Source organism: Eumetopias jubatus, unplaced genomic scaffold, assembly GCF_037043125.1.
Source record: "Eumetopias jubatus isolate StellerSeaLion01/CBP00866 unplaced genomic scaffold, mEumJub1_p1.0 scaffold_14, whole genome shotgun sequence".
Lineage (NCBI taxonomy): Eukaryota > Metazoa > Chordata > Mammalia > Carnivora > Otariidae > Eumetopias > Eumetopias jubatus.
In genome coordinates this window covers 90,147,419-90,165,781 of record NW_028274820.1, presented here as the reverse complement: position 1 = coordinate 90,165,781, position 18,363 = coordinate 90,147,419, and the positions used below count along the sequence as shown (strand labels likewise).

The 18,363-nt window shown below is 40.7% G+C and overlaps 1 protein-coding gene across 1 annotated transcript in view; it reads right to left on the bottom strand.

Annotated features, from left to right (window-relative positions):
* Positions 1–13,500: 13,500 nt before the first annotated feature.
* BPGM (bisphosphoglycerate mutase) overlaps positions 13,501–18,363 on the bottom strand; it is a 28,071-nt gene continuing 23,208 nt past the window's right edge. Inside the window, exon 3 of the mRNA XM_028106399.2 lies at positions 13,501–15,584. Coding sequence (XP_027962200.1) covers positions 15,403–15,584 — 182 coding nt within the window. The 3' untranslated portion in view covers positions 13,501–15,402. The remainder of the gene's footprint in view (positions 15,585–18,363) is intronic.

The following is an 18,363-nucleotide window of genomic DNA, read 5'->3' as shown; positions in this document are numbered from 1 at the left end:
TTAGACTATAAGCTAGTAGTACCTGTTTCATTGATTTCTTATCACCAGCAAATCCTAGAATTGGTGCATTTATGAACCACTTCTCTTTTTCAGTTAAGGTTATTTCTGATCATTCCTGCTTAAAACCTACCTGTCTATTTAGGTCTTCCCATTTTCTCAGACGCCTTCTAGCCAGCCTCCTGCCAGACTTGTTCAACTCCCTGTCCTCCCATCCTTCTGCTGTAAACCCAGCTCCAATGCTACATTCCCCATGAAAGCTTTTGTGAACCCTGCTAATGAACACCAACAGTATTTTATCATTCCCACTTCATAACACCCTGCACGTTCCTCCTAGAACCATAGCTAACGACAAACTTGAATTAAGCTCCTTAATAGAACTAAGAGCTTGCCTTCATATTAGTCCTGACTAAGATATTTGCCTATAACACCTCCTACCTATGCGAGCATCTGTAAGAGTTTATCAGCAAGTGGGAGACCAGAGCAGAGATCCAGAGAGATGAAGAAATGTTGACTTCTTCCAAAGTATGCTCTTCATAGGAGATATTTGCCTGCTTATTCCCTATGATCACCTGAAACTCTAGCCCAGTCTGGCTACTTGATAGTTGCCTCTAAATGTTGGAACAGATTTTGACAGAGGGATCCCCTCTTGAGTTTTAAGAGTTTAGATGGTAATCAGAGGAGATAGGACTATATTAGCAGAACCATTGGCTAAGCTGAAGCCATATTACACTATTGCTTTGCCTCAAACAAAACAATATGGTTGATGGGTATATTTTGACTAGGGGGTCAAGGTAACCTGCATTCTAAATCCACCTTTTTTATTTATTAGCAGTTTGACATTTGGCAAGTCATTAAGCTTCTGTGGGGCTCAATTTCCTCCCCTTGGAACATGTGGATAATATATCTGCTTCTCCTGCCTTAGACAGTTGTGAGTAGAGGAGAGTGAGATAAGCTATGTGAAAGAATTTAGTAAACTAATATCAGGTACCTTTTGCTACTGATACCCCAAACATAGCGATTTATAATAACCACCATTTATTTAGCTTGTGATTTTATGGGTTGGCCAGACTGTGTGGTTTGTGCCAGCTTCGTTGATCATTGCTGGGCTCACTCATGTGTCCATGGTGAACTGGCAAGTCGTCTAATAGATGGGAGATCTAGGTTGGCCTCAAATTCCATGTCTGGTGGTTGACAAGCTGTATGTTTGGGTAGCAGGAGTGACTGTGCCATGTATATCTCAACATCCCGCAGGTCAGCTTGGGTTTCTCTACGTGGCAGCATCAGGGTTCCAAAAGAAGACAAGCTCCATAGTGCGCAGGCTTCTCAAGTCTCTGCTAGCATCACTTTCCTGACATCCAATTGGCTGAGCCCAGAACCAGGTGGGAGGTCATTCAAAGTTTCCTGGTGAAGGAGCATGGATGGATGGATACAGGAGAAAAGAAGAATTTATGGCCGTTTTTGCAATCTACTAGACCTCTGCCAATTGGGATAGCAGCAGCAGATGTTCTAGCACAGTGCCCAGTCATCGCTAGGAGCTACAGTGCCTGTGCCCACTGGCGGGGGCATTGGAGTCCTTGCTGGAGTCATCCCCACTCCGTGCTCTGGGTGTTATTCTCAGCAGAGTGGCCTTCCAAGCTCAATTCTCTGGCCTTCCCAAGAAGTCTGTGAGGCACTTGATATCCTTTAACAAATTCCTGTTTTGTTTAGACTAGCGAGAGTGGTTTCTACTGTGTCTGAGGATCCTGGCACTGATAGTTTTCCAAGGCTGGAGCGCTGTGGCTTTAAATACCCCATACTGAAGAAGGCACAATGTTTGTTTTACTTTTTGGCAAGTAAAATGTTCAGCTCACCTATTCCTATGTATGTATTCACATAATCCAGCTAGGCTTTAACACACAAGCTCAGGACTCCCCAAATATCAAAGCAGATGGTTTGAGAAAAGAAGGAAAGCGAACTCTATTTGTCTCACGGAGAAAAGCAAACACTTAAATTTTGTGTGAAAAATCTAAGCTCTCTAGCTCCACTCAGTGTTCTGTTGGACTTATGTGGCACCATATTAGTTTGTAAGAGAATGAAAATGGTATTTGCTCACTGTAGCTTCATTGGATGATCTTTGGCCAATTTTAAACGGACATCTCAATTTAAAAATTTTTTTCAAACTAAAAGCAGTATGGTGTAGTGGCCAAGGGCATGGGCTGTGGAGTTAGAGAGCCCTGGATCTGAATCCTGAGGCAGCCCTATATTAGCTTTGTGACTTTGGACCAGTTACTCAACTTCTCTGAGGCTCCTCTGTCAGGTGAGAATGCATCCTTGTAGTATTGCTGTGAGGATTTAATGAGATCTAAGACAGGCTTACTTTGCATCAGAGAATCATCTTTGGGAGTAATTCATGACACCTGTATGATAAAAGTTAAAATCAAGATTTTAAGTATAGTACTTTTGCATGACTTTGACAGTCATAAAAATAGTCTTCGTCGTTTTCTTTTCATTTTGATGCTTGTCATGACATCATTTCCAGCAGTGGTGCATTTAGAAGTGTGGAAGTCTTGGGGCGCCTGGGTGGCTCAGAGAGTTGAGCGTCTGACTCTTGATCTCAGCTCAGGTTGTGATCTCAGGGTTGTGGCATCCATACCCGCATTGGGCTCCACGCTCAGTGGGGAGTCTGCTTGAGATTCTCTCCCTCTCCCTCTGCTCCTCTCCCCACTTCCACACACACACACTCTCTCTTTCTAAAATAAATAAATCTTTAAAAAAAGTATAGACATCTTTCTCTTAATCTCTTTTCTATATTGTCATAAAAACACATGACATTAAATTTACCAATGTAAGCATTTTTAAGTGGACAGTTTAAGTATGTTCACACTGTTGTGCAGCAGGATCCCTGGAACTTTTTCAACGTGCAAAACTGAAACTCTATAACCATTAACTACTAGTCCCCTCTCCTCCTAGCCCTTGGCAATCACCTAATTTCTGCTTGTATGATTTTGGCTACTTTAGATACTTCATATGAATGGAATCATACAGTATTTCCCCTTTTCCGACTGGCTTATTTCACTTAGCAGAAGGTCCTCAAGGTTCATCCATGTTGTAGCAGGTGAGAGAATTTCCTTCTTTTTTAAGTGTACATAATATCCCACTGTATGTATATATCACGTTTGCTTTATCCATTCATTTGTCAGTGGACTTTTGGGTTGCTTCCCTCTCTTGGCTGTTGTGAATAACGTTGTAATTGACAGGTGTATAAAGATCTCTTCAATATCCTGGTTTGAATTCTTTTGGATATATACCGAAAAGTGGGATTTCTGGATCTTATGGTAATGCTATTTTTAATTTTTTGAGGAACTTCTATACTGGTTTTCATAATGGCAGCACCATTTTACATCCCCACCAACAGTGCCAAAGAGTTCTTTGCATCCTTGTCAACACTTATTTTCTGTTCTTTTGATAGTGGCTATTCTAATGGATGTGAAGTGATATCTCAATGTAGTTTCGATTTGCATTTTTCGTTTTTTCTTTTTTTTAAGAGAGGAGCAGAGAGGGGTTGGAGGGGCAGAGGCAGAGAGAGAATCACAAGCAGGCTCCATGCCCCAGCACGGAGCCTGATGTGGGGCTCAATTTCACAACCCTGAGATCATGACCTGAACCAAAATCAAGAGTCAGACGCTTAACCAACTGAACCGCCCAGGTGCCCCTTGATTTGCATTTCTCTTATAATAAGTGATGTTGAACATCTTTTCATATGTGTGTTGTCCATTTGTATATTCTCTTTGGAGAATTGTCTATTCAAGTCCCTTGCCCATTTTTAAATTGGGTTATTTGTTTTTTGTTGTTGAGTTGTAGAAATTCCTTACATATTTTGGATATAACCTCTTATATATATGATTTGCAAATATTTTCTCCCATTCTGTAGGTTGTCTTTTCACTCTGTTCAATGTTTCCCTTGATGCACAAAGGTTTACATTTGATATAGTTCCATTTGCCTATTCTTGCTTTCATTGCCTGTGCTTTTGATGTCATACCAAAGAAATCATTGCCAAACCCAATGTCCTGAATCTTTCTCCCTAAATTTTCTCTAGGAGTTTCATATTTTTAGGTCTGTGGATAAGTTTTTAAACCATTTTGAGCTGATTTTTATGTGTGGTGTAAGGTAAGGTCCAACTTAGTTCTTTTGCATATGGATATCCAGTTTTCCCCATACCATTTGAAGAGACTGTCCTTTCCCCATTGTGTAGTTTTGGCATGTTTATCAAAAATCATTTGACCATATCATGCAAAGCTTTATTTCTGGGATCTCTATTCTGTTCTATTGGTTTATATACCTGTTTTTATGGCAGTCCTATACAGTCTTGTTGCTTTGTAGTATGTTCTGAGATCAGGCAGTGTGAGGCCTCAAGATTGCTTTGGGTATTGCAGGTCTCTTGAGATTCCTTTTTAGGATATTTAGTTCTATCCCCGCAAAGAATGCCATTGGGATTTTGATAGGGATTGTGCTGAATCTGTAGATAACTTTGGCTAGTAGGGACATTTTAACAACGTTAAGTCTTCCAATCCATGAGTACAGAATGTCTTTCCATATATTTGTATCTTCTTTCTTTTAGCAATGTTCTGTAGCATTCAGTGTACAAGATTTTCATCTTAAGTTTATTCCTAATTATTTTATTCTTTTTGATTTTATAGTAAATGAGTTTGTTGTCTTAATTTTCTTTCTAGATTGGTCATTGTTAGTGTATAGAAACATAGTTGATTTTTGTGATTTTCTAGCCTGAAACTTTGTTAAAATAATTTAATTTTGACAGTTTTTTTGTGTAATCCCTAGGGTTTTCTCATATAAAATTATGTCATCTGTGAAACAGATATAATTTTACTTTTTTCTTTCCAATTTGGGTGGCTTTTATTTCTTTTTTGGCATCAGAGTAATTCTGGCCTCATAGAATGAGTTTGAAAATGTTCCCTCATCTTCAATTCTTCGGAAAAGTTTTAGAAGGATTGGTATTAATTCTTCTTTAAATATTTGGTAGAATTTTCCAGTGAAGCCTCTGGTCCTGGACTTTCCTTTGTTGGGAGGCTTTTGATTACTGCTTTAATCTCTTTATTAGTTATAAGTCTATTCTGATTTTTTTTTTTTTTATTTCTTATGAGTCAGTGTTGGTAGGTTGATGTTTCCAGGAATGTACCCATTTCTTCTAGGTTATCCAGCTTGTTGACATGTAATTGTTCATGGTAGTCTGTTATAATCCTTTTTACTCCTGTGACATCAGTTGTAATGTCCCTTCTTTCATTTCTAATTTTAATCTCTTTTTTTGAGTCTAGCTAAGGATATGCCAATTTTGTTGATATTTTCAAAAAACCAATTCTTGGTCTTGTTAATTTTTCTATTGCTTCTAGTCTCTTCCATTTATCTGTTCTCTAATCTTTATTATGTCCTTCTTTCTCCTAACCTTTGGTTTAGTTTGCTCTTCCTTTTGTAGTTCCTTGAGATGCAAAATTAGATTGTTGATTTGAGATCTTTCTTCTTCTTAATGTAAGCATTTGTCACTATAAACTTTCTTCTTAGTACTGCTTTTACTGTTCCATATATTTTGGTATGTTGTATTTTCATTTTACCTCCAGATTTCTTCTAAATTCCCTTGTGATTTCTTCTTTGACTCATTGTTTCAAAAGTGAATTATGTATTTCCATATTTTAGGTGATTTTTCTGTTTTCTTTCTGCTATTGAATCCTAGTTTCATTTCATGTGGTCAAAGAAGATACTTTGTATGAGTTCAACCTTCTTAACTTTGTTAAGACTTACTTTGTGACAGCATGTGATCTATCTTGGTGAATGTTCTATGTGCATTTGAGAAGAATGTGTATTCTGCTGTTTTGGGGTGCAGTGTTTTATATGTGTCTCTTAGGTCCAATTGGTTCCATCGTGTTGTTCAAGTCCTCTGTTTCCCTGTTGATCTTCTGTCTAGTAGTTCTAGCCTAACTGAAGGGGAGGTATTAAAGTCTCCTACTATTATTGTATTGCTGTCCATTTCTCCTTTCAGTTCTCTCAATGATTCATATATTTGGCAGGCTTCATCTCTATTTAAAGATGATAGGATTTATGATTCTCATAGGGATTATATTTCACAACAGTGGAAAGTAAAACACTGCCTTGGGGAGACTATGCTCAAATGGCTGAAGCTCTTTGTGGCCAGAAAGGCTTGGACCACTGGACCACTCTTCTGCTGAGAAGACCTTCCTCACATCTTCCATCCCTCTCACATAGCCCAACGAAGCTTCTGTCTACTTCTCTAATCCCATCCCATGATGCTTCACTGCTCATTACTGTGCCCAAGCTACCCTGACCTTAGCTATTACCTGCTTCTTAAATACCCCTTTTCTGCCTTAACATTCACACACACATATGCATGCGCACACACTGACACATGCGCTATATCATTCAAGGTTTAGTATATATGAAATCTTTTCAGAGAAGACTTCCATAACCATTCTTGATGTTTGCTGGCTTTCAGTCATAGAAAATGTCTACATATTTTAAAATACTTTTTGTTTTGAAGGTGTATTTGTCAGGTTATATAAAACACACAAAACCTTTCATGTAAGTTTGTTAGCTTGATTGGTAGTTTAAAATATTTAGACAAGGGGTGCCTGGGTGGCTCAGTCGTTAAGCGTCTGCCTTCGGCTCAGGTCATGGTCCCAGGGTCCTGGGATCGAGCCCCGCATCGGGCTCCCTGCTCGGCGGGAAGCCTGCTTCTCCCTCTCCCACTCCCCCTGCTTGTGCTCCCTCTCTCGCTGTGTCTCTCTCTGTCAAATAAATAAATAAAATCTTAAATAAAATAAAATAAAATATTTAGACAAGTAGCATGTGGGCCACCATTGTGCTCTTGTACTGAACCTCACACACATTCAAGATGGGCCTGTAAGGAAGTTATAGAAATAGAATTAGTTATTATAGCAGAATATTGAAAGCATCTAATTTTTTTTCCCTGTTGGGACATTTAAGTTCTATCCAAATGATGGGACAATATTTACCCATATATTAAGATTGTTTGAAGCCCATGAACCATGGAGAAATATTTATGATTAAAAAAAACACACAGTGGAATGTAAATTAAGAATATATCTATGTGAAAAATGCATATAGGAAGAAATAAATGAAATACACAATGGAATGTAAATTAAGAATATATCTATGTGAAAAATGCATATAGGAAGAAATAAATGAAAAGAGAGGGGACAGGGGACAATAATAGGATTAAGGAATCTTCTCTACTTATTTTCAAAATATTTATACCACTACATTTAACTCTGTAATTTGAATAAAAAGCAAGAACACAAGTCATCAACCTGTTTGCATACCATGATGGTAGCTGTCCATGGAGAAATGCTCTGAGCTGTCAGGCCACTTGGCTTCACTTGGCTCTCTGTCTATCAGCAGCAGGGTTTCCACATCTGTGTGGACTGATGGGAAGATAGCCAGAGAGCACGGTACAGATTAAGATCAAATATCTGCTAGACGAGAAATATTTTAAAGAATCTATAAAAATGAACAGTCCAGGGCTCAAGGGGGATACATTTCTGAAATTTTGGAGAGTAAATCTGCATGACCTTGTCTGGCACTCAGCTTCATGAGGCAGGGGACTTGGGATTCATCCAATTCTCCTGCCAGCAAAGAGAGGGGACAGGGGACAAGTGAGGTCCAGCATAGGTAAGTCCGGGACTCTAAGGGAGCCTACGAGTCCTGAGGGATGAGCAGATACTAGGCAGGCAAGGAGCAGGTGATAGATGATGAGGGCAAAGGCAGATCCTTAAAAACGTGTTGGTGTCCCCGAAAGTCTGCATCAAGTTCTGTGTGGCAGAGCTTTTGAAAAGTCACCCGACAAGTTTTTGGAGAGGACTGGAGAACAGTAAAAGTAGAAGGAGGGAGATCAATGTTTGAGATGTTTAAAGAGAGCAAAGCTGAGGATGTGACCCAGCGCCTGAGCGGGAAGGACAGAGAGGAGATGGATTTGAAAGGAACAAGGAAAGAAAATCAACAGGACTCTGTAACTGATCAGAAGGAAAGTCACGGTGACAGCCAGGATGCTGGCTGAGCATCTGAGTGCATTGGTAGGACCACTGTTGCCAGACACTGGCAAGACTCCAGAAACCAGCAAGGACTTGGTATTAGTTTATATTTTAGATTGAAAATCTAAATTTATATTTACTTATGTCTGCCTCTTTCCCAGGTTACAATCCCATGGGGATCCATGAGGTCTCTGTTTACATTTTATGTTTACATCGGCTGAGCTCTACAGTTACATAATCAGGGAAAGAAATCCCACAATTGATTTCAGGCCTCTTTGGCCATGACCTCTTGTAAATAGTCAGAACTAGGTTTGCAGGCAAATCCAGCGGCATTTATGAACAAATACTGACCCCCAGTGTCTGGGTGTAGAAATAAAGATTAAATAAGGATTAAAAAATAAAGATTATAAAATACCAAGACTCCCGGGAAAGTACGTGGAATTCCAGCTACAAATTCCATTCCCTACAGTCCAGTTCAGAATCCTAGTGTGCTTCAGAAATTAAAATGCTGACTAGCTAACCTATGGCCAGGGACTGCTTGGAGAACTCCAATGGATATTCTATAGAACAAGTGTCAGAATGGATTAAGGGCCTCAATCCAAGTGGCCAATGGGCACATAACTATGTGATGGACTTTACCCTCTTTGTTCCAAGGTCCAGTTTCAGTTAGTCCCAAGAGTCTTCTCACTAACAGGGTAGATTTTATGCAATTAATTTCACTAATAACCCTCTGATTCCTCACCGAGGTCAGCAATATGTCAAATGAAGTTTCCTCTCGAGTGGAGGCAAGGCAGCATGGTTGGCAGACATTCCCTTTGCAGTAGCCGTGAGGCTCGAGTGAATTCATGAAAAATCCTTGAGTAAACTCTGTGCTGCAGTTGCCTTATTGAGAAAGGAGAAAGTGACCATCTAACATCCTGGCCAACGGTTGCTAAAGTTACTATCAGTGGGCATCTATCTTCTGCAGACTGGAAACTAGGTGCTGGTTTTTGTACTTGCGTTTGTGTTTGCTGGGCTATGAACACGTTGAGCAATAAAACTGTCTTGAGAGGTAGAGCTTCCTTCATGAAAACGGGATCTTTTTCACGAACTTTGTTTTTTAAGTGAGACTAGACTGAAGGCTTACATGGCCAATCACAACATAAATAAAAGGCAAGTCTTTAGTACCAACACGGTCCATTTGCCTGTTGTTTGGGGCAGTGAGAACCAGTCACTGCAGGCCTCTGACCCTCAGCAGTCTTAGCAGAAGCATGCACGGAGGAAGAGCAGAAACCAAGGCTGCTTCAGAGTCACATGGATCCAGGTGGGGGCTAGGACCCTGAGAAGAGTGACATGAGGAACATTTGCAAGCTTGCTGCTGCAGTGACCTCAAATTCAAGGAACCCTAGGCCCAGACATTACATAAGGTTTTGGAGCCAAATGGTGACAGTAAGAAGGAATGCCACCCTAAGGCAGTAAAGGAGATTAAACAGAAAGTTTTGCATCAGGAGAAAGAAATTCCATTTACCATTTGTTTAGCTACAAGGTAATGGCAATCGTAATCCTGTTCCTGATTTGCTCTATCAACAGAAAAGTTAATTGTCGGTGTAATGCCTAACTGCAGCGCCAAGCGTAATTGAAATAAAATGAGGGTACTTCTTTCTTGACAATACAGGCTTGAGGAGTTCTTCTCTTACCTAACAGGGACTGAGATTTCAGGAAGAGTCAAACAGCACAGAAAGTAGGCACCTTTATCCAAGTCACTAGAGAAAGGTTGTTTTAGTTGCTTCTTTGTGCATTTTTTTCCCTCCTGTCACTTTAGTTTTCCTGGTTTCATTTTGAAAAATTTCAAACCTACAGAAGAGCTGGAAGAAGAGTACATTCTTTCCTCAGTTTATCACTTACAATATTCACAGCATTTGCTTTCTGTCGCTCGCTAAATATACAGGGACATTGTGTCGGCCGAACTCTGAATGTGAGTTACAGACATGACACATCACCTTTAAATTCTTCAGCCCCCAAATGTCCTTTATAACTTTTAATTAAAATATCCGATTAGAGTTCGAATATTGAGGGCCTAATCCCCAAAGTGATGGTTTTTGGAGGGAGGGCCTTTGGGAGGTACTTAGATTTACATGAGGTCTTGAGGGTAGGCACACCCCACCCATGATGAGATTAGTGTCTTCGTAAGAGGAAGAGACCAGTGCCCTCCCCTCCACTCTCCACCACAAGGGGAGAGCAAGAAGACATCTGTCTGAAAACCAGGAAGGCCCTCATCAGGCACCAAATCTGCTAGTTCCTTAATCTTTGACGGCCCAGTCTCCAGCACTGTGACAAATGTTTGTTGTTAAAGCCACCTCGTCTGTGGTTTTTTTTGTTACAGCAGCTTGAGCAGACTGAGACAAATGTTCCATAATCCATGATCATCACTCTTGTCTTTAATCTCAAATTGTCCCAAATTTGGCACTTGAAGCCAATTTTTGTGTCCCATCAGTCTTTGGGCGTTTTCTTCTTTTCTGACTCAAGCTCTTTCAAGTTCCCCTTATATTTTATCTGTCCCAAACCTGGAATTGACCATTTTCCCAAACACCCCTGGTTCTGTGAAGAGTAATTAGAAAGCAAGCTCAGGGCTGTAGGTAAGCTCATCATTACTAGGTTATTGTTTTAGGTCTTTTCAGGGGACAGGAACAGAGCTGGGGGTGAGAGAAGGTGGTGTTAGGGAGAGAAAGCGCGCGCACACACACACACACACACACACACACACTCATATAAATATCCCCAGTTCAAAACCAATAAAACCGCGTTCTTCTTTATCTGCTTCCATGTTCTATCTCCCTTCTCCCATAGTGAGTAACCTGATTTACAAGAACATCAACAAATTTGCTCATTTCTTAAACCTATGCAATTGGTTTCAGAATTATTTAAAATAGTCTCGGGAACATTTTCATCTTTAAAACAGTTGAATTTAACATCAGAGTCACCAAATCATCCCACAGTATTCAGCAGAAATCACACATAACAGACTAACAGGTCTCTAGACAGCAACCAGAGGTAATACAAACTGTATACGAGCCAAGACTCAAATTGGACGGACAGCTTAGCAAAGGCTGCCGTGAGATTTCTCTAAAGTGCTGGAAAAAAGACAACGTTCAAAACAGAATATTGATGGCTTCCACTTTAACTGTGCAGAGACTATTTAAGCTGTTTCCCTTTTCGGAATTTATCCTGTTTGATGTTTGGCATTTATTCCAGAATAACCCAGTGGGGGCTGGGGAAGAGAGAGGGGAGATATACAGAACAGTGGCCATAAGTGAATGAGGTGGCAGTTGGGTGGCAGGCGGGCATAGGAATATTCTTTGTGCTATTTATACTCTCTGCTTTTGTGTCTGCTTAAAGCTTTTTATAATAAAAAGATTTTTAAAAATGTATTCCTGTCAAAGCAGCGTAAATGTAAGCTTAAGTGGCCTGCTCTGACTTAAAAAGTAAGAAATATGTGGCTCTATTATGTATACGTAGGAAGAGATGGTGACACTCTAGCGTACCTCTAGAAAATTGTCAAAGGAACTTACATTTTTTTTTGGCAACTTAACGTCCCAGTGTCTTAAAGGCTATACAGCCAGATAATCCTCCAATAAATAAAACATGACCAATCGTGGAAAAAGAGTGACTTTCATTCTGCCTATCAATTAGCCAACTAACTTTGTCATAAGAGGGAGATAGAAGGATTACAATACTCTTCTATTTTGGATGTTTCATTTTCCCCTTGGAATTGGTGGTTTTAATTCCCTTCATAGTCCAGTGTGGAAAACTCTCAGGCCACAGCCGGACCTGCTGTGAGGCAAGGCATGATTTAATACTACAAACGGTATTTTAAGAGTCAGCCAAAAACTTGCAAAATCCAATTATGCAAAACACAAAAGCAGGAAACGTAATCAGGAACTGCAATGTTGAGGCAATTTTGGTATGTTTCTGAGGGAAGAAGAACATATGAAAGGCTTTCCAGGTAACGAGGAAGCTGAACTTTGAAAAGAGACTGTTGCTTGCAAATGCAAGCAAAGGAATTAAAAATGACACCAGGGGATGATGAAATGCCTGTCTAGTAAGACTGCTTTCCCTAGCCCATTCTGTCAAAAGTGGTGAGGGGCCAGGAAAACAAAGAACTGTAACTACACGAAAGGAGTGGGGAAGTATTTGACCTCTCTCTTCTCTCTTTTCTTGGGGTGGCAACATGACCAGTTAGGTTTCTGCATTTGGCCACCAAGCTGGCCAAGCGCTGCCCCCTGGGGATTGGTTTTAACAGGCTCATGCACTGACCAAAAAAATAAATAAATAACACCCCCCCTGCCCCCAAAAAGCTATAGAGCATGGGGAGGCGTCCCAAACTGGAAGACAAATAACCATGGCCATTCCTGTGCACGTGTAGGAACAGCATTTAGATAAAAGTGATCATGCTCCAAGATGAGAAATAACCTACAAATCTGGGGCGAAACAATCTCGTCGAGCCTGAAAATAACCAGATTGCATTTAGAAATCTTTCTTGCACATCTTAGCAAAGAAAAATGCATGACAGAATGTATTCTTACCCAGGGATGCTTTGTTGTCGGGGCTCAAATTAGATGATGCGCAAACCTTCGTTTTTTTGAAGCAGAACTTCTGCTCTTTTGGCAAAATAAATTCTCAGTGTACGAGGATACAGTACTCATCGGAGATATTTAAAAATTAAAACTCTAGGAGGAGCATCTTGCTCTCGCCTTCATTGTACCACACTCGTTCCACACTGGGACAGTTACTTCAGCCTGGGCAGAGGAGACATGTCCTACTGGCTCTGGGACTAGCCCAACCTGGCAGCAGGATGGGTTGCCTTCTCTAATGGCCAAATTTCTAGACAGGCTGTCTACCTTTTCTTAAAAAAAAAAAAATTCCTCTTCTTTCTGGCCACGCCTCACAGAGAACAGAAGAATGCCAGGATGAGGACGCGGTTTAGTCAGCCTTCAAGATTTCTCCGTCGGGGTTGCCTGGGTGGCTCAGCCGGTTGAGCGACTGCCTTCGGCTCAGGTCATGATCCCGGCATCCCGGGATCGAGTCCCGCCTCCGGCTCCCCGCTCGGCGGGGAGTCTGCTTCTCCCTCTGACCCTCCCCCACCTCACGCGCTCTCTCTCTCTCTCTCTCTCTCTCTCTCTCAAATAAATAAAATCTTTAAAAAAAAAGATTTCTACATCAAAAATTCTGGATATCTTGTAAGCCATGTGAAAAAAAAACACGTACATTAGGTGATCTAAGGTTGAACTGTTGGGAGTTGTTAGAAATAATTTTGTATGTCTTAAAAAAAAAAAAAATGAGACACCCGGCGGGCTCAGTCGGTAGAGCGTGCAACTCTTGATCTCGGGGTTGTGAGTTCGAGCCCCATACTGGGTATAGAGATGACTTAAAAAAATAGAATCTTTAAAAAAATAATTTTACATGAGGTTTTTCATAAATGTCTCATTTATTTCAGCCAAGATCTCAAAAACAATAAACCAAATTATATCAGAAAGTGTCAGCAAAAGTTAATCCTATCTTAGGAAATCTGCAAGATTCCAAAGTGTCTGGTTGTCAGTGTAGCTTTGTGTGTAGAAGCACATCATTCGGCCAGGGGGTACCCTGGGAGTGAACATCTAGATGCAGGACAAGGGAAGACTCCAACTCTAGGATCTTGAGCCACATTAAGATATGGTCACTGCTCGGGTTAGAAAATGCAGAGGCCAATTCCAGAGATGAAACTGTTAAAGAATGGTCTGAGGTATAGCCTCACCAGAGGTTTAGAATTCTAGGAAGATCTGATCTCTGAATTCTAAAGAGTTATCATTTGGTTAAGCAGCTGGACTAAAATGAAGGCCTACAAACACCACGAGTTTGTCAGAAATGTAAAGCACCCACGTTCCATGTCCTTATGCATCACAGATGTGGTCAGCTGTGAGCACACCAGCTTCAGCTCTTCTTCCCAGCCATCCTCATCACCAGTGCAGCCAGAACCCTACGGTAAGGACCAAATGAAGACCAAGCAGTAGCAAGGGTTTTAAATTAGTTTTCTTCTATTGCCATTTATCATCAAATGGATACAAACAGATTAATCTGCCAATGGAAAAACCATGAAAAACTGATAAATAGCTACAATTCTTTCCCCATGACTTTATCACTGAACTACAGGTCACCTGCCTTGAAATAAGGCAAGAGTTTAAAGAAATGAGGACTTATGTACCCATGACATTTAAAAATATGATCTGGAAAACTGTCACTGAGATTGAGAAGTAATCATGTCTGCCCATGGCCTACCCATGCTGCTCTACAGTATGTACTATAATCATTTGCTCTCAGCTGATGAACAATACATGTATATCACAAGCCCCAATGTACCATGTTTTCCCTGCTCACGTGAATAAAATTACATGCACTATATTCTACCTTCCCCCAAACCCCGATGTTCAATTGGTAGAGAATTGGGAGTGTCCATGCAACTCTTCGAGTGTTACAGGAAGATTCTGAGCCAAAGACTAGTTCAGAAGCCTTTACCTAATGCTTATCACTTACATGGAGATGCTTTGGGGATATTCATTTTTCAGTCACAGACCTTTATTTTTAAGCCAATTTTAAGTACCCAAAGATGGAAGTTCAACAGAACAAAACAAAAGGAGAACACCAACAGCTAGGGCTGTCTCTATGCTGCTAATTTTAGCAGCCAAAGGGCATTCCTCCCAAATGTCAAAGAAAGGACGTCTCTGGACTAGAGACAAGGCAAAGAGCCTTATTGTTTGTTGTTGGCTTTCTTGGAGAAACCCATCTATGATTTCCCCCATTTAATGGGCCTCTAGTTTTAACTGGCAAAGCATCCCTTTGCCTAGAGGAGAAGCCTAGTAATAAATACTTAATTAGAGTATATTATCTAATATACCTTACTATCATCCCAGAAAGTCTTAGTAAATATAAAAGTGAACTACTTATTAGAATAAGTAGTGCCTGTCCACAGTGACTCAATAATGATTTATTGAATGATGAATACCTTAAACTTTACCTCTACTTGTTACTCTCCCTAGATATTTAGGACATTGATTAACCACCGCTGTTACTAATTAGCCCCACAAATGACTAATTCAAACAGGACTAGCAGGAGAGTTCATTCATAAGACATGACAAAGTATTCAAGCATCCTAAAGCCTTTACCTGGGCAACATAAGTTACCTAATTACCTATATAAACTCTACCCCATAGCCCAGTTCTGGAAAAATCAAGGGAAAAAAAAAAAAAAAGAAAGAGAGCGATCAGCACCCATAAAACACTGCATGCCACTTTTTTTTTTTTTCAGCTATTCCTAGCCAGCAAACGGGAAAGCCTTCACTTTTCAGCTCGTTTTTTCACTTTTCCTTGGTCATCTATTTTCTTAATGGCAGCTTGGATAGCTTCTTGGTCGCCCAGGAACTGGTGGGGCCCAACAGCATGCAGGTTCTCATCCAGTTCCAGGAGAATGGGGACTCCAGTGGGAAGAGTAATGTTGATAATGTCTTCATCAGAGATACCTGTAGATCAGGAGAGGCACGAACAAGACATTGAAGACAATGTAAGAGGAAGTTCTATTCAGTTGTGTAACTGCATGTTTATTTTTTAAAAGGTTTTATTTATTTATTTATTTATTTGAGAGAGAGGGAGAAAGAGAGTGAGCGGAGTGAGGGACAGAGGGAGGGAAACTCAAGCAGACTCCACACTGAGCACAGAGCCTGACGTGGGGCTCGATCCCAGGTCCCTGAGACCATGACCTGAGCTGAAATCAAAAGCTGGACGCTTAACCGACTAAGCCACCCAGGTTCCCCACTGCACATTTATTGAGTCCCATATTAGCTATGTATCTGGAACCATGCCTGATCCTGGGAGGGATTCTAGCTATAGTTCCTGGAGGGAAAAAACTTTCCAGAAGTTAAAGAAAAAAACCTTAGAGATTTGCATCACATCAAATTTTAGGATAGCAGATACCCTTTGGGGCAACCTGTTGTTCCTTCATGTTTCCTATCTAAATCTTGTATGTGAACTTTCATAGTAGCATTAGTCATAACAGCAAAAAGTGGAAGGACCCTAAATGTCCCTCAAGTGATGAAGCGATAAATTAACTGTGATAGCTGTGGTAGAGCCATACAGTGGAATATTCTTTGGTAATGAAAAAGAACTGAGTGCTGATATATGCCAAACATTGATGAACCTTGAAAACATTATGCTAATGAAAAGAAGCCAGGCACAACGGACTGCATGTTGGATGACTGCATTTATATAGGAAAATCTAGAGTGAAACAAAGAGATTAGTGGTTGCTTAGGGCTAGAGGGAATGGAGAAAGTTGGAAGTGACAGCTAGGTATAGGGTTACTTTTGGGAATAATGAAATTGTTCCAAAATTGACTGTGGTGATAGATGGACAATTCTGTACACATATAAAAAGCCACTGAATTGTACTCTTTAAATGGGTGAACTGTATATTATATAAACGATATCTCAATAGGGCTGTTAAAAAATACTAAACAGATCCAGAAAAGTTAAATAAAGCTTCTCAAATCTCAAGACTGTTAAGGCAATAAAACTGGACCTGGGTTTTTTATTCCCAAATCCCAGGACTTCAACCATGGTTGTCTGTCCAAGGCTACTTCCATGGCAGTTTAGGGAGAGAGGAGAATGTCTTCATCCCTGCTGTGCCCTTGTGAAGGGCTGGTTACTAACTAACCAGTAGCATCTAGGGTTCTCCTGTTTTCAGGACTGGTAAAGGGCATGAACAGAGTCGTCTGAGCTCTTTGAAACAGCTAACACACTGGGATCACGATAGGCCAGGTTTAGGGGCTGTGGTCTGTGACCTTAGAAAAGAGTTCTAGGTCTCTGCAAGGGGCTGGAGCACACATGGGACTCTCTTGTTTGACCATGGCTCCAGATCTAACCAGACCTTGACAAGTCCTCTCTTTAGTAGCACCACCCTCAAGCTCACGCCTATGGCTTAGATAACAACCCACTTTTGTGTGGGACCGAATCAAAGAGCCAACTAAACAAAAGCCATGAGAACTAGAATATTTCCCCTACAAAGGAAGGAGAGCTCAACAGAAATAGAAACATTTCCAATAAATAAATTAAAGTTGACATTCCACTTTAATGACTACTCAAATCATTTACATGGCAGACTAATTACTTACACATATTTAAAATACCTAGACTGGTTAATAATCAGTCAGTGAGACTTAAGAGACTGAAATTTTAAAATAGCAAATTAGGAAAAACCACAGTGAAGCTATTACTCATTACCTGATTTTGGCATAAGCCATTCTTCGTTCTGAGAAACTTAAGCAAGCAGAGGTCCTAAGGCTAGAATAATGCATCTGCACTGAATTAAGCCAAACTGAATCAATAATACATTATGCAATACTGTATTAGAAATTCATTAACTGGAACATCATATGAAGGTTAAAATGAGTGGACAAACAGCACATGCCCTGTCTGATAACGGGCTTAGATTTTTTTATCTGGCATCCAAGAATGCACTGAAGGGAATCATCAGAGTCCTCACCCTGCAACTACCCCTCTCTGTCACTCCCCCTCCACAGCCACCCCTTCTTGAACTCCCAACCACTGTCTTTCTTTTTTTTTTTAAGATTTTATTTTATTTATTTATTTGAGAGAGAAAGAGAGTGAGAGAGAGAGAGCACAAGAGTGGGTAGGGTCAGAGGGAGAAGCAGACTCCCCACCCAGCAGGGATCCCGATGTGGGACTCGATCCCGGGACTCCAGGATCATGACCTGAGCTGAAGGCAGTCGCTTAACGAACTGAGCCACCCAGGCACCCCCCCCCTTTTTTTTTAAAGTAGGCTCCACAGATATGGAGCTCAGCATGGAGCCCAAGGCAGGGCTTGAACTCATGACCCTGAGATCAAGACCTGAGCTGAGGTCAAGAGTCAGAAACTTAGCCGACTGAGCCAGCAAGGCGCCCCTGTCTTTAATTCTTGAACCTTTACATAGGAGCACCTAGGAGTTAACTGCAATCAGTCTAAATGACTGGGGCATTTCAAGTAAGAAATAATGAAAGTTTATCGTAAGTCAAAGGGGTAACTCAATGCCAATATGGGGAGAAATTCAAACAACTTCATTTTCTGCACACAGGATTAACTTCAAGAAGTCAAATCTGCACCTCTGAGCCCCAGCCCCCAAGTCAATACAGCAGGAACAGGAACCACAGCCAGATATCAAGATCACCATACATATACTACGGCACTCACACTTGGCCTTAGAGGTGGCTGCGCAAATGCCTGCTTCTCCTACCAGGATTACAAACTCC